The sequence below is a fragment of the Phodopus roborovskii genome, unplaced genomic scaffold, assembly GCF_943737965.1.
Source record: "Phodopus roborovskii unplaced genomic scaffold, PHOROB, whole genome shotgun sequence".
NCBI classification, from domain to species: domain Eukaryota; kingdom Metazoa; phylum Chordata; class Mammalia; order Rodentia; family Cricetidae; genus Phodopus; species Phodopus roborovskii.
The window spans coordinates 26,173,928-26,192,284 of NW_026126459.1; the positions used below are offsets into that span (position 1 = coordinate 26,173,928).

An 18,357-nucleotide genomic window follows, 5' to 3' on the forward strand; every position below is an offset into this window, starting at 1 on the left:
AAAAATCAAAAGTAGCTCTTTTTGGTGGCATATGGAGGGTTATTTTGATTGAACCATCTGGCCTCTAGGAGAAGCAGAGGCTTAGGAGAATGAAGAAGCAATGACCTCACTGTCCTGGGATCAGTCTGGAAAAAGAAAGCAACAATATAAATCCAAACTACCAAGGTTACTTTGCTCACAGGACAGTCAGAAGTGGTTATAAGTCCACGGGAAGGGTTTTTAAACAGCCTCTCTGTGAATGCAAGTCACAAAACCCCAGTGACTACCCTCCTACCACGCCAAGTTAGTCTGAACTAATAAGACTTCCAACATTCACAAAACACTGTCAACATCTGAACTAGCAGCTTTAATGAGGGGTGGGGGGCAGAAACTCAAAGGTCACTAAGTACTTCCAAACTTGGAAAAAGCTCAGTGACAGCTAAAATGTTGACTCAAGGCATCCTCCACAGGCAATCCAAAGGAGTCATCAGCTCTCATCTGTAATGCCTCACAACACCCCATGAGGTAGGTCAGTGTTATCACCCCATTTGACAGATGGGGAACCGAGGCATTGAAAGGAAAGACTTGCCCAAGGTCAGCCTTAATTAAGACCAAGTGGGGAGGCTGGCAGTCAGTGTCCATTGTAACATTTAACTTTCAGTCACCTCACTACAGCCAAATGAGGGCAACCAATGGGCTGTTACGAGGGCTGCTGCTCGCCTGCTTCTGAAGATCTCCTTAGTGCCATTTTGAAAATTAGGTTGTATTTTAAACACTAAAATTCACTTAAATGAAGGATTCAGACATTGATTTCTCAGTTTTCAACTGAGTAATCCAAATTCCAGAAATGCAGAAAGCAGCATGGTCCTCAAATGTAGGGTCAGGAAGCAACACTGAGCCGCTAAAGTGTAACAAGTGTCCATGATTCTAATGCCTTCTACTGTCTGGCATTCTTCTTGTGACACCCAAAGGAAAGCAGCTTTTTTCATAGTCTACCTTATCTCATCCAAGAGTGGTAGTATCTTCACATACAACTTAAGGATGCAGGGATGACTCCTCCTGCTGCCAGAGACATAACTTGTAACACAGAAAGAAAAACAGAAACAAACCACCAAGGTGGATAGAAACCAGTTGAGGCCTTCCTCACCCCTTAGAACACTACTGGGAAATCATTATGTTCCTATCTTAAAACTCTGGGGTGGGGGGAGAACTGGCAGAGCTGGTTGAGACTCAAACCCTAATGCTACTAAAAACTGGAAAATATGGACTTGCATCTTGAGAATGTTGTTGCACAAGGAAACTCTCTAGAAATGTCCCCTTCTTCCCACAGCCTTTACAGCATCCAGCAAAGAACTCTACATTCAGTAAGAACTTGAGGGATGACACAGCAACACACAGCATAATGCTCACCACGAGCACTCTAAGGCTTTAAGATATTGTATATATTTCACTGATGGCTGATTACACTAGACAAATCCAGGCAATTCAAATTCAAGGGTAGTGTTTCGGCAATGACAGCTCTGATTCAGTCTGTCTGGAAACTCCCCTAACCAAGAAAACACATTTTGAGTTAGGAATACAATACAGTGAATGGCAGAGTACTTGTCTAGAATATACAAGGACCTTAGTTTAACCCCACCCCCAAAACAAACAAACACACACACACACACACACACACACACACACACACACACACACACGAATGCACATACCCTCTCATAATCCTAGCGCTCTGGAGGCTGAGGCAGGAGGACTATAAGAACTAGGGCCAGCCTGGGCTACTAAAAGAAAAAAAAAAAGGAAGGAAGGAAGGAAGGAAAGAAGGAAGGAAGGAAGGAAGGAAGAAGAGAAAGAGCTCTTTACAAGTCAAACTATCAATTTGGGCTTAGACCAACTGTAAGGGTCATACTTGCCAATGCCAAGGGACATTACCAAAAAAAGGGAATGATACAAAGTTCATTGCATTCAATTTGATCTAATTTCTTCATAATAGTTTCCTATTAGATTTTCCGATTAATACTGATGGCTTTTACCTAGGCTGTGATAATTAGGTTTTGATCTATTGTGACATTAATGATCACAATCAGTTGACTTTGAAATTGTCTTTAATTAATGGCTCTTTCCTTGTCAGCTTTTGCCTCCAGTGCAAGATCTGCCCTTCCTCCACCACCGTGTTTTAACTCCTCTCACTGACCTCAGAGACAAACAGCACTGGTGGATTACTTCTTCCCATAAAAAAAAAGACTTTAAAACGTATTTCTGACAGGAGCAATAGGAGATGTTAGGTGAAATGAGGGCCAAGAGAAAAAGCAAGAGAATAAACAGGAGTGATACCATCTTAGACCAAAGGCAAGCTTGATGTTCAAGTGGTGATACAAAAATAAGACGAGGTAGATTAAATTCAAAAAAATTCAGCATAAGCAAAGAAACAAGAAACTTCACATTTTAACATTCTAGAACAGTTGAATTCCTAGAAATTCTGACTTCCAAGGGCAGTCAATTATCCAGGGAGAGCTAAGACCTTTTTCTCCAGAGTCAGCATGAGAACCTGAATTGGGAGGGGCTTCGTGGTATATCTCCCTGGATAGATAAAGCCTCAGGAGCCAGGACATGTATTTCTGGGGAAGGTAAGTGACACAGGAGGCAGACGTTCTCTAAGCTGTGTTTTAACAAAGCCTGTCATTACATGGTAAGCTTTGGCTTTAAAACCAGCCTTATGTTGATTTCTCTTAAAGGGATGAGAAATCGAAGAATGAAAACAACTTGCTAAAATAAATGCCCACAAAATAGAAATATAGAGAAAGAAGGACCCATAACAGCACAGCACACACTGGCTTCTGCAATGCAGACAACTTTCCACAAGCAAAGCTCTATAGTCATGTTTTGGCAGAGCCCAGTTGAGCTGCATCCTCTTGGTAATGACAGCATTTCTGCTTCTTTGTTTTATTTTCTGCAATGCTCCCTATGGCCAATTAACTGAGTTCTTGGAGACAGTAAGTCTTTTTCCCCCCCACAGATAAAATAATTAATGGCACCCTCCCACTCCAGGGTAACCCAGGGCTTCACGGATGCCTCCCAAGCACTCTACACTGAATTGCCCACTGAAGCCTTTTCCTGTATACATGTGACTGCTTGTTTTTGTTTCAAATCAGAATTTTATATGCACATGTAGTATTTATTATACAAAACTGTAATGTTAACAATTCATTCAATACCATTATCAATATCATTCTCTGAGGGGAAAAGGTTTTTGAACTTTGTATCCTGAGCCAAAAATGTTTGTTGAATGAAACCAATATCTATGTATGCTAATATAGGAATGTGAGCAGCACAATGCAAAGTTGGTAGGTTACCCAGTTCACCTCTGCTTTTGTGTAAAGCTGGCAAAATACTCTTGGTAACATGCCTATTACAGTGTGAAGCCAGAAAGAAACAGCCGGGACTACACAGAAAAAAAAAGAAAGAAAAAGAAACTCAGCACTAGAAAGATGTTTTGAGCCAGGGGGCAGTTTGAGGCCAGTCTGGTCTACAGAGCAAGTTCCAGGACAGCCAGGGCTACACAGAGAAACCCTGTCTTTAAAAAAAAAAAAACAAAAAAACAAAAAAACAAAAAAAAACAAAAACAAAAACAAAAACAAAAACCAACTAGCCTACCTACCTACCTACCAAACAAACAAACAAACCAAAACCAAACACAATAACAGCAAAATGATGGTATGATGGTGTTAGGGCATATCTAAGCTACCCACAAGTTCAATTTCTAGTACCACAAAATTAGTTCTGAAAGATTTAACACAGGAAAATATACTTAGTGTTTAGAGGAGTGTTTCACCTTTGGCTGCTAACTCTTTAAAGGGAAGGAATTTGTAGGAAATTCTTCTGTCTGAGGCTGCCATTCTCCAGAAGAAACAAGCTATTTGGCACCAACACTCGCTAGAGGCACAGGCGGGTTGTCTGGCTTCTTCACACTGAAGATAATACTGGAATCACAGTTCTCTATAGATATAACCAGCAAAAGTACTATGAAGAACACAAGGATGTTTTGGTAATACTCGGCAGAAAACCAGAACCAGGACAGAAAAGATGGAGTAAAGAGTGTTAAAACAATGATAAATAGTACACAATTCTGTTGTCTCAGAAATTATGCACTGTAGGGTTCTCAGGGCCATGACTTTCCTTCACTTTTTTGCATTACAAGGGATTGAACTCTCAATAAACTATATCCTCAATCCTTTTTACTTCTTATTTTCAGATAGGGTCTCATTAAGTTTCCCAGCAGGTATTGAACATATAATACTCCTGTATCAGTCTGGGGCTATATTCTGGAGCCACCAGGACTGGCTTTTTAGGAGCAGTCTTACTACCAAATATCACTGTTACGTATTTGCCCACAGGCTAAGATTTTGCTTTAAAAAAGTTCTGTCACCCCAATTTACAAGCCCACTAGCACTGACTACTCTGCTTAGGCAGGCTGTCCTTTCCCTGAGTTGTCAATCAAGACAATCCTGACAATCTCAGGAGCTCTGGCTTACTTCTGCCCCATTTTCATCTATCGGAATTACTAGACAATCTGCCTCCTAACCAACCACCCTTCCTTTCCTCAAGTACAAGCAACAGTCACTTATTCAGCACTCGATCTAGCCTCTAACTCCTTCAGAGAGCAATGGATTACAGGCAGAGAAACACTCGCCCATGTGAGGTATGGGTTAGATGCTCTTTATTGAGCACACGCAGGATCTTCCTGGGCACTTAAAGCAAAGCTTCATTGTCTGCCTGCCATGTCACAACAGCTGTCTTCTCAACTGTGCAGTGTAACTGTTGACATAATTTATACAAGTACACAGAATTCAATCAGCAGTTGAGCAGGAAAGCAATGCTAACAAACGCTATGAATGGGACTATGATTTGCAAATTATTTGGCTCATCTGTGGACTAGAGCACTCCATACACTTCTCTCATTACTATGAACAACCCAGCCCAGACATCTATGTTTTAAGAACCAGAAGCAACAACAAAAACAGCCTCAGTAGCTGACGACATCTAGCACTAAGGCTACCTCAGCATTTATCCATTTTCACTCAGCTTTAGAGCTGGGATAAGAGTACTTAGCTCCAAACCCTGTTATTTCCTTACAGTTAGTCCTGATTCTCCAGCCTCCTCAACCACAAGAATGGAGAGTGAACATTTCTCAAAAGACAAAAAAGCAGAGTAAGGTCAGAAGTTTTTCAATAGCAAAGCAAGAGTAAAAATCTAAAAGTAAAGTTTGTTGTGAGATAGGATTATGTCAAAAAGCTAATGTCACTTTCTGAGAGAGTCTTCCATGAAAATACAGTTTTAAAAGTAAGATACAACTAAAAGTCTGAGGGTGGAAAAGGTGTGGAACATTTAATACTATGAGGACTTGGTGGCAAATCCAGGAGTCATGAGGCAGTAGTTACCATTTGTACTACTGTGAGTATTTAAAAACTAATCTAACTAGTGGCTTTTCTCTAAGTATTCCCAACTGAAAATAAGGGCCTGGAAGGGAATGTGAGTCCAATGAGTGTTGATCTGCTCTGACACCTCTTTGGTAACAGGAATGCTTTGGGAGGGCATAAACGGTGGCAGGGTTAGAGAGTGCCCAGCACCTTGGCACAAGCAAACACCAGGCAATCATTCACTCACATCTCCATAAATATAGTCTAAATATGAGGGATGAAAGGAAAGCATACATACACCACATGATACCAAAGACAATTATGTCTGGCTCCATCCTATTTCCTTCTGCACTATAGCTTACAGACTCCAAAGTTAATCTCGTCATTTTATGACCAATAGATGCTACCTTACAGAAACAGAATCAGGGACTGATATTAACAAAGCCAAAAAAGCCTGAGAACTACACAGGGTGCCTTGACAGATTTAAAATGTCAAGTTTCAAGCCCTCTAAAGGACAGAACTGTTGTAGGAGGGTAAATGAGGATAGACAGGGTGGCCCAGACGACCACACCAGGAATCCTATGTTCTCCTGGCAGAGCTAAATGAGACTGGAAAAGATACAAGTAGGCCGCTGCTACTGGCTTTCTAAAAGATGGACAACCTTTTTATGCCAGTATGTCAAAACAAAGGCCAGTTAGTCATCAATATATTCTAATAACAATCAAGAAGCTGAAGTCATCATCATTGTAATAAAATCCCCCAGTCTAAAAAGCAACTGGCCCAAAAAGATCGTAATTCTAAAGTGATTAAAAAAGTTACAGGGGAGCAGAAAAAGATCAGGATAAAAGAAAAACTGGGAAATACACACAGCATGTTAATGCCTGATTTTCACAGAGTTACACTTATGAATGAATCTGACCATCAGTTATATTACAAGGGAACCAATATCAACATCTCTCCCATGGAGCACAGTGATAAAGCACATATTTTATGGATGTGTTTAGGATGGAAAGGGATGGGAGAAGGGAGAGGCAGGAAGGTGAACGTATTATATACAAAGAGAAATGACAGAGACCACCCCCTCCTTTTAGCTCTTCGTGCTTTCTTTCTCTTTGTTTTCCGCATCTTCTGGATATGCATGCCACGTCAGTCTCTCTTCATAAAATGCTATCACAATTTGTGGACATTTCACATTAGCTTCTTTTGCAAGAACCAGATCTGCTTCATCTGTGTCTTTCCTGGGAAGAAAGGACATATTTTTAGGAGGAGCAGTGAGACTGAGTGAAATCTGAATGTCATTATTTGAATTTAGCTAGTTTGACCTCCTCAATTACACTTAGGGATTTTTACAGTGCTGGAGGTATAACAACTCAGTGGTGGAGTCTCTGAATTTGACCTTTAGCATCAAAGAATAAACAAGAAAAAAGCTGAAGAGATGGCTGTTCTTACAGAGGACACAGTTCAGTGCCTAGGACTCACATGGTGGCTAACAACTGTGCCTCCTAGCTCTAGAGGATCTGACATCCTAGGGGCTAGAGTTAGCTCAGCAGTTAAGAATGCATACTACTATTTACTCGGAAGGCAGAAACAGACTGATCTGAGTTCAAAGCCAGCCAGGTCTACTGCAGAGGAGGACCTAGGCTGTTACCAGTTCCTAGTACATACATGGCAGCTCACAACTGCCTGTAATGTCAGTTCCAGGAGACCCAATGCCCCTTTTCTTGTTTCTGCAGGCACTTTACACAAATGGCGCATGTATATTGAGGCAAACTATACATACACGTTAAATGAAACAAAAAATAAATCTTAAAAGAAAAAGGGAAAGAGGGGAAAGGAAGAGGAAAAAAAGCCAGTCAGGCATGGTGAGCACATGCCTGTAACCCTGTAACTCCAGCCCTGGAGAGGTGCAGACAAGAGAATGAGTTCAATATCCTGGACTATATATACACACTAAGGTCAAGGCCAGCTTTAGCTACATTAGGCCTTATCAGAAAAGGAAGGAGGATGAGGAAGTACTCCACTTCCTTCTACGAGTCACTATCTCTGATACAGTAATTTATGCTTTATTCAGCTTAATCTTAGTGCCTTTTATTGAAATTAATTTCTGTTTTAGACAACTCTCTGTGAAGAAGCTTCACTCAGTCCTTATCCCGTGGTCACAGGCTAACAATCTTACAGTAATTGATTCAGTCCTATGCAAACAGAAGTTTAGGGAATGGCTACAAATTTTTTACTCCAAATTTATTTTTTCTGACATGTAGGATACTATGATACAATAATACCAAAGCTTGAGAATGTCACAAACTCATTCTGAGCCATAATTTCCACTTAATATTGACACTGGTGTTGGCTAAGAGTTAAATTCAGGAATTCTTACTTTTACACCCTTTCTTCATAGCAAAGGAACATAACTGCAAAGAGACCCAACTGCTTTCTCTCACCATTTCATTAAGAACATCAAGTCACCACAGGAATCTGTTGCCCCAATGATCTTTTCTGGTTCCAGTCCTCTCTCAAAGCCCCGAGCGATATCATTGCTCTGCTATAAATAGAACAGGAGAAATTAGAGCTTGCAGAGAACAAAAAAAAAAAAAAAAAAAAAAAAGTTTCTCAGAACAAGAAATCATACCCTTTCTTGACATCATTTGTTACCAACTCAATGAAAAATCCTCCGAACTCAAGAAATAATACCAGGTCAACCAGTAACAGCAATGTCAAGAAATATTTTTTCAAGAAGACGTAACTGTCTTTTCTGGTATCCCTTGTAAATGATTAAGGAGGGACCCTAGAACTTTTTTAGCATCCTGTGAGTCTCTAGAGAATCATCTGGTTATTCCTGAAATCCTAATCCTTAGGATCTCTTCAGTAACTGTAAGTTGACCCTTTCACTCTTGTTTCTGAGACACCAAATAAGCCCATTCTCACTCTCTTAACTTCACATATGCTTTTTCAACCATAACCTTTCAGATGTTTATTTTAATAGTGACCAATAGTTTTAATATTTCACACAGTCATCTATGTTGTAAAAAACAGAGACAAGAAGGATATATAAGACCAATCGGATTGTGGTGGCATAGGCCTTTAATCCCAGCACTCGGGAGGCAGAGTCAGGTGGATTTCTGTAGCCTAGTCTACAAGGGCTAGTTCTGGGGCAGCTCCAAAGCCATAGAGAAACCCTGTCTCAAAGCTCCCCCCCTCCCGAAAAAAGACCAATACTCCAAAAAAGGGCAAATTTCAAAGATCACAAATACTAGTTTGCATATACTTGGGAGAGGAGACCCTGGTCTGCTCACCCCTTGCAATACAGGCATGTTATGAGTATTAACTGGGACTGAACTGTGAGACTTTAAGCAACTGAACTGATAACTCATGAGAAGAGTACTGGATGGCTCTTCTAGAGGACCTGGATTCAATTCCCAGCAACCATATGGCAGTTTACAACTGTCTGTAACTCCAGATCTAGGGAATCTGGCGCTCTCTAATAGACATACATGCAGGCAAACATTACACATAAAATAAAGACAAAGTTTTACAAAAAAAAAAAAAAAAAAAAAAAAGAGCACTGTAATTATGTGATCTACACACAGCAGAGGCTGATTTGGACTTAATGGCACTGGTCAGAACAACAAAAATCTGACTTTACTGTCCTAAAATTTCAAGATAGAATGCAAACTCATTCATTAGCAACACAAAGAAAAACCGTACAAGATTTTCCAAATAAACCAAAATCTCAGAGATGTGGCTTCCCTAACACCTCTCTGATAATCTTGCTTTCCTTTGAGATACACAAGCAGGCCAGTGAGATGGCTCATTGGGGAAAGGGGCTTCCAGACAAGTCTGACAACCTGAGTTTAATCCCTGAGACTCACATGGTGAATAGAGAATACCAACTCCCACATGTTCCTTGACCTACATGATGCTCCCCAACATAATGAACAAAGAGAAATAAATGAATAAATGAAAATTTTTTAGAATAGAAACATAAAAGCTTGCACAGTCCTGGTGGTCCCCAAAGATACCAGAACCCACAATAGGAAAAATTCCAGCCATGGATCAGTGGGAAGATACAGGCTTTTTAAGACACAGACTCTTTGGGGCATTTAAGGGGAATAGGTTCCCAGATGCAAACACAGCTGTTCACAGCTGGAATGCTGGCACAGGGACTAAGTCATACATCATTGCTGGCAGCTGGAAACAGTCTGCTACAGAGAGGAAAATGGAAAAAGAATGTTCAAGCTGCTAAAAGGAGCTGAGGCAAGGAAAACACTAAAATCATCACAGGCAGTAATCTTAAATCAGGCATAAAACTGACTAAGAAATTTCTTCTGCAGTGTTCCAAAGAAATGTAATCTTTCCCATACCTTGAAAACATACCTCTACTACCTATCATGGCAGCTGTCTATCTGACAACTGCCAGTATTGCTGAGAATGCTATCAGGGGCCCCAGACAAACATAACTATGTAAAGCATGGAAGGAGGTTCTTTTTTTTTTTTTTTTTTTGAGACAGGGTGTTTCTCTGTGGCTTTGGAGGCTACCCTGAATTAGCTCTTGTAGACCAGGCTGGCCTCTCAAAGATACACCTGCCTCTTCCTCCCAGAGTGCTGGGATTAAAGGTGTGCATCACCAATGCCCAGAAAGATACTGGAAACTTTTTTTTAAAACACCCGCTGGGTAGTTCTAAGGTGTAATTAGAGTTAATTAGAGTTAAAAGTAACAATGTAGAAAAATGGGTATCTAAGTATGATGCAGATAAACAAGAAATTGATGTAAGGATGCTATATAGACTTATACTCCTATTTTATTAAATCTTAAATGTATGATATATTCTTCATAACCTTGAAATAAAATTAACTTCACCTTTTGTTTGCTTGTTTGGTTTTCTCTGTATCTGCCTCCCAAGGGCTGGATTAAAGGCGTGAGCAACCACTACCCAGTTAAGTTTTTTGTTTTTGTTTTTTTTTTAAAATTAAGTAATAAATACTACTTATTACTCTTGGTGAGTTCAGGTAGACAGATGCACATGAAGGTCAGAGGCCAACCTTTCAGCAGTCAGTTTTCTCCTTCCACAATACGGGAGGATTTGAACTCAAGTTGTCAGGCTTGGAATAGGCACCTCTATTCCTAAGAGACCTCCTTAGCTACTTTTCTTTAAAAAGAAAGAGTTTTAAGAGTCTTCCTCTTGATGCTAGAGTTGTTTTAGTGGCTAATAGAGTTTGTTGCTCTTCTAAAGGACCAAAACTTGGTTCCCAACACTCACTTCAGGAAATCCAACACCTCCTCAGCACCCACAGACACCCACAGACAGACAGAGACACACACACTCACTCATGTACACTTCTATTCATGGAGGGGAGGGGGGGCAGTTGTCTATTAGTTTTGACACTGTAGTTAAGAGTCAGTGTTACACCAGCTCTCCCTCTGCCAGAAGGGGTCACTGTAGTCAATCAACATACTTCGTGAAAGCTTATGTTCAACAGTATACCTTGTAGGTCCACCCTTAGACAAGGATAACCAAACTCCCCTTTGCATGGCAGTAGCAAAAGGATATAGTAGTGAGGAGAGAAGCTTACCTCCCTCTTTTTTTTAGATTTTATATCATCAGCACTATTAGAGAAACTGGATTTCCTCTTGTTTCCTTCTGACTTCTCCCTGGGCTTGTTGTTTTCACCCTCCTTCATCTTCTTATACTTTTTCATGAACTCAGAAATTAGTTCAGGACAATCCAAGTTCTTTTCAGGTTCCCAAGTATTGTGCTCCCTGAACAATAACAATGAAGACAAAAAGAAAAGACTGAGGGATGGTGATAACACCCTACTTTTTACCCATTTACATCTATGCAGAGCTTAAGATGACAAGTGCTAGTAAGCCCTTTTCAGTGCCAACGTTCATTTTAAGCAAAGGGAAAGGACTTCTATAAGAGAGAAACAGGAGGATCTCTGTGAGGTAAAGCCTAGGCTGGTCTACAGAGTGAGTTCCAGGACAGGCTCCAAAGCTACAGAGAAACCCTGTCTCAAAAACAACAAAACAAACAAACAAAAAAAACAAACAAACAAACAAAAAAAAAAAAAAACAAGAAACCTACACTTAAGAGGTTTGAGGTACAGTTTTGTGGTAAGGTACTTGCCTAGCACATGTAACGCCTTAAGCTCAACCCCCAGTTCTGCAGAGAAAAAAGAAGATCAAAATTTGATCTTAAATTTTCATTGAAGCTTAGGAAAGCATATGTGTGTGTGTATTCATATTCATAAGGTCATATAAAGACTTATTATAGAAAAAAAAAGGAATTATTATAGCTGCAGGGGTTGGTGCCACACACCTTTAATCCCAGTACCTGGGAGGCTGAGATAGACAGATTCCTGAGTTCAAGGCCAGCCTGGTCTACACAGTAAGTTTCAGGGCAGCCAGGGCTACAGAGAAACCTTGTCTCAGGGTGGCAGATGGGAAGACTTATATTATTACAGCAGCAGTATTATTTTGTGGGCTGGGGATCAACAAAGCCCAGATCAGGATTTTATGTCTAAACCACCAGAGCTATATACCCTTAGCCCTATAGTAACATTTTAATAGCCAAAACCCCAAAACAAACTTGAATGCTCATCAACTGATGAATAAACAAAATGTGGTACAACTATATTCAGTAACCAAAAGAAACAAAACACAACCTAAGAAAGTATCAAAACTCACACACTAAGTTAAAAGAGACAAGAAAAGATATGCTTTCCTTCTTTCTTCCTTTCTTTGGTTTTGTCTTTAGTTTGTCTGTTATTCAAGACAGGGTTTCTCTGTAGCTTTGGAGCCTTTTCAGGAACTTACTCTGTAGACCATGCGATCCTCAAACTAGAGATCGACCTCTCTCTGCCTCCCAAGTGCCATAACTAAAGGTGTGCGCTACCACCGCCCAACTTAAAATGCTTTCTTTCAGATTTTCTGACATGTCCTGGCAAGATACATTTTAAAGACATGAAGTAGATTAGACTGAGGAAATGTTCTGAAATAGGAGTGTGGTAACAGTTTCATAAATCTAGAAATACTGACCAAAAGACAAAAAAAAAAAAAAAAAAAAAAACAACAAACAAAAACAACTGAGCCAGATATGGCATATGGTGGTGAACACTTTTAATCCCAGCACTCAGGAGTTCAAGGCCAGGGCTACACAGAGAAATGCTATCTCAGAAAAACCAAACAAAAACCTTGTCTCAAAGACAAAACAAAAAATAAACTGTACAACAGTGGTTTTTTTTTTTTTTTTTTTTTTTGCTGTCAGTGGAACTCACTCTGTAGACCAGGCTGGCCTCAAACTCAGAGCTGCCTGCCTCCGCCTCCTGAGTGCTGGGACTAAAGGTATGCATCACCACCACCAGGTATGGGTGACTCTTATGGTACATAAACTATACAGTAAAAAACCTTTATAAAACTCCCAATTTTGGCTGGGTATTGGTGGTGCATGGCTTTAATCCCAGTACTTGGGAGGCAGAGGCAGGTAGATCTCTTTTGTCAGTTTTAGGCCAGCCTGGTTTACAGAGTTCCAGGACTGGCTCCATAGCTACTGAGAAGCCCTGTCTCGAGCCCCCACTCCTTCCCAACCCCCCCCCCCAATTTTGGGCTGGCAAGATGGCTCAGTGGTTAAGAATACTTGTTCCTCTTTCAGAGACCTGAACATCTGTAACTCCAGGCACATGCATAGCCTTCACATACCCCCACACAGATACAGACAATTAAAAAAAAAAAAAAAAAAAACCCTTCAAAAACAAACCCAATCTGGAAGGTGGGCATACAGCTGTGGTAAGCATGCTTGTTCATTTATAAACCAGGTTCCATCTCTTGCACAGAATTTCCCCAACTAAAAACCCCAACTTTAAATACATAATAAGTCACATACCTCCAATTTCTAATGTTTTAGGTGTTATTTGTAAACTCTAGTAAGAAGGAGTTGGAATGCCTTAATTCAAATGTGACAGACTCAAGTCTACTGTCACACATACAAAACCTGAAATGCTGGGAGGTGGTGGCACACACTTTTGATCCTAGCACTCAGAGGCAGAGGCAAGTGAATCTCTGTGAGTTCAAGCCTAACCTGGTCTACAGAGCAAGTTCCAGGACAGCTAGAGCTATATATAGACACCCTGTCTCAAGAAAAACAAAACAAAAACTGAAATAATTTGACTTACACAAAACACAAAGCACTATAATGTAGAAAATAAATTTGCAGGGGTGGGGGGGATGAGGGGTTGGTTGGGGGAAGGTCTCATGTATGTAACATGAATAATAAAAGACCCAGAGTCAGATACTGGGGTTCAAATTTCAAGCTGAAGATCAGAGAAGCAAAGCAGCCAGCCACTTGTCTAGCTCTTACCTTAGGCTGAAAGGCTGTCCTTTCTCCACAAACCCTGAGGCGAATACTCCCAAGTTCCTGTCTCTTCCTTATATTCCTTTCTCTGCCCAGTCATATCATTCCTGACTCCACCTCCCTAGTGCTGGGATTAAAGATGTGTGATCCCAAGCGCTGGGATCAAAATCGTGAGCTCTGCTACTCTTCATGCTGTGTAGGCCAGGGTGACCTTGAACTCAGAGATTTTTCTGCCCATTCTGGGATTAAAGGTGTTTATCACCACTGCCTGACCTCTAGGGTTTGTAGACAGCTTTGCTTTCTTTCTGAACCCTCAGGCAAGCTTTAATAAATCATAAATATCACCACACATATAGCCCAGGCTGGCCTCAATCCCTCTATGTAGCCAAGGGTAACTTTGAACCTCTCATCCTCAGACTTCTCTCTCCCTCCTGAATACTGGGTTCATAGGCATGTGCTACCACACCTCCCTTATGTGGTATCTGGGGCTCAACCTAGTGCTCTGTGTATCTTATGCAAGCATTCCTCTAAGACATATTCCCAGCCTTTTTCTGTGGGTTTCTACGTATTTTACTTTCCCCCATTTGACCCAGGGTGTCTGACTGACCAGGATGGCCTCAAAGATTCTACTATCCCTGTCTCTCAGAGCACTGAGATTCATGGTGTGCAGCACCACACCCAGACACTCTGAATATTTAAAGACAGTCTTAATATGTGGCCCAAGATGATCTTGAACTCTTGGCAATTCTCTTACCTCAGCCTTCCAAACACATAGATTACAGGAATGAACCAACATGTCTGTTTCAATTTGATATTCTCAAAGTTGTCCTCTGTATTTTGTATTCATAGCTTGGGCTCTAGAAAGCTAAAACTACAACAATCTTGTGGAATTAAAGCAAGAAATGAACCTACAAAGAAAAAAAACTATCATCCCTTTCCTTATCCAGAGGCATAGTTCTGTTAGACAGGAAATACTAAGTTGTTTCTATATAAAATACACCTATAACCTGTAATGAAGCACAGAAGCAATAAATATATAAATCACAAAAGTAGCCTCTATGATCTGTTGTGAGCTTAAGGGAAGTTGTTGAAATTAAATCTAGGGTTTTATGGCTGGGCAATACTGGCTTGTGACGTTTCTGAGGGAAACAAAGACTCTACTGGGGCTGTTCATGTGACATTTTAGATTAAGAACCTGGGAAGTGGTAGGGTGGTGGCAGCCCATGCCTTTAATCCCAGCACTTGGGAGGCAGAAAGAAGGCAGATCTCTGAGTTCCAGGACAGACAGGGTTACACAAAGAAACCCTGTCTTAGAAAAAACAAAACTAAACAAAATGACCTGTAGAAGTGAAACCTTCTGCTGGTCAGCCTTCTAGGGAACATACACACAGTGAGCAGGGGTCCAAGGGTGCCCATCAAGCTGGCAGAACTTGGCAATATGTAAGTCTCCCATACTGATCTGGTTCCGAAGGCACCATAGATCTCTCAGGAAGAGCAGCTGAGGCTTGGTACCAAAAGTCAGGGATAAAAGTCCCTGAAGAGAGGCTATCTATGAAGGTGCAGCCTCAGGTCCAGTGGCAACCCAAGGATGTGATACTGGAGATACAAGAACAATGGCAGATGAGCATCAGAGCTGGCGTGAACCTAGAAGACAAGCATTGTGTGTGACTGATGGCAGTTCCATGGAGGCCAGAAGATCACAAGCAAGTCCAAGATATCAGATTGGGAACTATACCACTGGACTTTGGTTTTGCTTAAATATGACCAGTTTTTATTTTTGAAGAAGAGAAGTATTTAACTTGCTTTTTATTCCACAGAAGGCCACAGGTAAGAACTGGGACTTTAGTTTTGTTTTTTGAGACAGAGAATTACTATGAGCCTCTGGTTGTCCCGGAACTCACTATGCAGACCAGGTTGACCCAAATGTCACAGACTTACCAGCTTCTGCCACCAGAATGCTGAATTAAAGGTGTGTGCCACTATGCCTGGTGTGGATGATTTTTAAGGAGACATAAATAGAACTGAAGAAATGGTCTCAGTGGTTAAGAGCACTGGCTGCCCTTCTAAAGGACCCAGGTTTAATTTTCCAACACCCACAGCTGTCTGTAATTCTAGTAGCAGAAAATCTGACACTCTCTCTGGCCTCTGTGGCCATCAGGCATACATACAGTACCCAGATGGACATGCCAGGAAAATATCCATACACATATTATACAAGAGATCTTGGACTTTCTGTTTTTCTTCATTTATTTATTTATTGGATTTTCAAGACAGGGTTTCTCTGTATTACTTTGGAGGTTGTCCTGGAACTCACTCTATAGACCAGGCTGTCCTCAAACTCACAGAGATCCTCCTGCCTCTGCCTCCTGAGTGCTGGGATTAAAGGAATGAATGCCTGAAGAAACCTTGGACTTTCAAAGTGTTGAAATTTTTAATTTTCCAAGAGTATGGGACTTACTCTTATGTGTTTGCTTGTCATGTTGATAAGGAACAGACCTGTGACAGCTATCTTGGTTGTCAACTTGACACACCTAGAAAGAAGGAACCTCAATTGAAGAATAGCTTCTATGTATCAGACTGACCTGTGGGCATGTCTATGGGGCATTTTCTTGACTGCTAATTGATGGGGGGAGGGGGAGGCATGGCGGGCTGATCAGCCGTGGGCAGTACACAGGGAATGGTTGGCCTGATCTGTATAAGGTAGCTGACAACCGGGTCTGGTTGTGTATGCCTTCAATCTCAGCACTTTAGGTGCCAGAGCAGGCAGATCTCTGTGAGTTTAAGGCCAACCTGGTTTTACATAGAGTTCAAGGACACCAGAGCTACAAAGACAAAGCATGTTTCAAAAAAACAAAAACAAAACAAAAGGGGATGCGGGACATAGCTAACAGTGAGCCTGGGAACAAGTCAGTAACCAGCATTCCTCAGTTTCTACTTAAATTTCTTGCCCTGCTCAAGTTCCTGCTATGAGTCCCTTCAACCATAGAATATATATATAATATGTAAAATGAAATAAATTCTTTCCCCACCACACTGCTTAAGCACAAAGCAAACTAATACAGCCTATATCATCATAGTAAGAAAAGTGGATATAAGCCAGGCAGTGGTAGCCCATGCCTTTAATCTTAGCACTTGTGGGGCAGAGGCAGGAAGCTCTCTTCGAATTGAGTTCCAGGGCAGCCAGGGCTACACAGAGAAACCCCTGTCTCAAAAAACAAATAAACAACAACAAACAAAATTTAAAAATAAATTTTAAAAATTAACAGGAAGCTGAAGAAGAGGGCTCAGTAATTTAGAGCACTTATTCTTGCAGAGGACCAGGATTTGATTTCCAATGCCTATGTGGTGGCTCACAACCATTTTTATTTTATGTGCACTGTGTTTTGCCTGCATGTTATGTCTGTGTGAGTGTGTCAGGTCTTGGCATTACATGCAATTGTGAACTGCCATGTGGGTGCTGGGATTTGAAGCTAGGTCCTCTAGAAGAGCAGTCAGTGTTCTTTAACCACTGAGCCATTACTCCAACCCCCCTGTTCCAGGATTCCTTCTTCTGACCAGGCATGTACATGGTGACAAAGAATGTACATGCAGACAAAGAATTCATGCACATAATCTTTTTTTAAAAATTAACAATAACAACTAGTGACAGGAGGCCAGAGAGATAACAGTTAAGAACACTGGCTACTTTTCCAGAGGACCCAGATTCAATTACTAGCACCCACATGGTAGCTCACAACCCTCTGTAATTTCTGTCCCAGGGGATCCAATAACCTTTTCTGGCCTCTATGGGTAATAGGCATGCATTCAGACAAAAGATCTACACACAAAAGAAAGTTACTTTTATTTTAAAAAATTAATGATAGAATTATAAAAATATTGTTATAAAAGGTAAATGGCCTCAATCTATCTTACTATATGATACCCGTTTTTTTGGGGTTTTTGTTTGTTTGTTTTTCTTTTAAGACAGGGTTTCTCTGTATAGCCCTGCTGGCTGCCTCCTGAATGCTGGAATTAAAGGCAATGGGACACCACTGCCTGACTTAATTTTTTATCTTCTAAGCAGCACATCAGTCCATCAAAACTTTTTTTTGGGGGGGTGAGGGGCAGGCTCCTTTAACCTAGACTGGCCTGGATTTTACTATGTAGCCCAGAATGACCTTGAGCTCCTGACCTTTCTTGCCTCTACCTACTGACAGCTAAGTTTATCCAGGTTTAGTGTATGCTAGGTAACACTCTAACCAACTCAGTCACATTCCTAGTTTCTACTATCAACCTTGTACTTGCCTAACAAATTAAACTCTTACCACGAGTTATATATGGTATAGGAGGAAACAGTTTATATATGGACGCTGCCATGGTACATAGCTAGGTTTTCTCATGCAGATAATGCTCAGGGAAGACTGGAAATTTTATTGTAGCCTTTTATGAAATTCCAGGCAATTGTTCCTAAAAGATTGTATTTGCTGGGTGTGGTGGCACGTACCTTTGATCCTAGCACTGGAGGCAGAGGCAGGCAGATACTTAAGGTTGAGGGCAACCTGGTCTATAAGAAGAAACCCTGTCATGAAAATAAACAAATAAAAATATTTTAAGAGCTGGGCGTTGGGGGCAC

General features: G+C 40.9%; 1 protein-coding gene across 7 annotated transcripts in view; it reads right to left on the reverse strand.

The window, feature by feature from the left end:
• Nucleotides 1-6,248: 6,248 nt before the first annotated feature.
• Nucleotides 6,249-18,357, reverse strand: part of Cbx5 (chromobox 5) — a 34,645-nt gene continuing 22,536 nt past the window's right edge. For 6 of the 7 annotated variants that reach the window (XM_051190079.1, XM_051190080.1, XM_051190081.1 and 3 more), the window contains 3 exons: nucleotides 10,969-11,155; nucleotides 7,839-7,939; nucleotides 6,249-6,635 (listed from right to left, as the gene is read on the reverse strand). In XM_051190079.1, the coding sequence (XP_051046036.1) occupies nucleotides 6,485-6,635; nucleotides 7,839-7,939; nucleotides 10,969-11,155 (439 nt within the window). In that variant the 3' untranslated portion in view covers nucleotides 6,249-6,484. The remainder of the gene's footprint in view (nucleotides 6,636-7,838; nucleotides 7,940-10,968; nucleotides 11,156-18,357) is intronic. The other variant, XM_051190078.1, reaches the window with a different exon arrangement.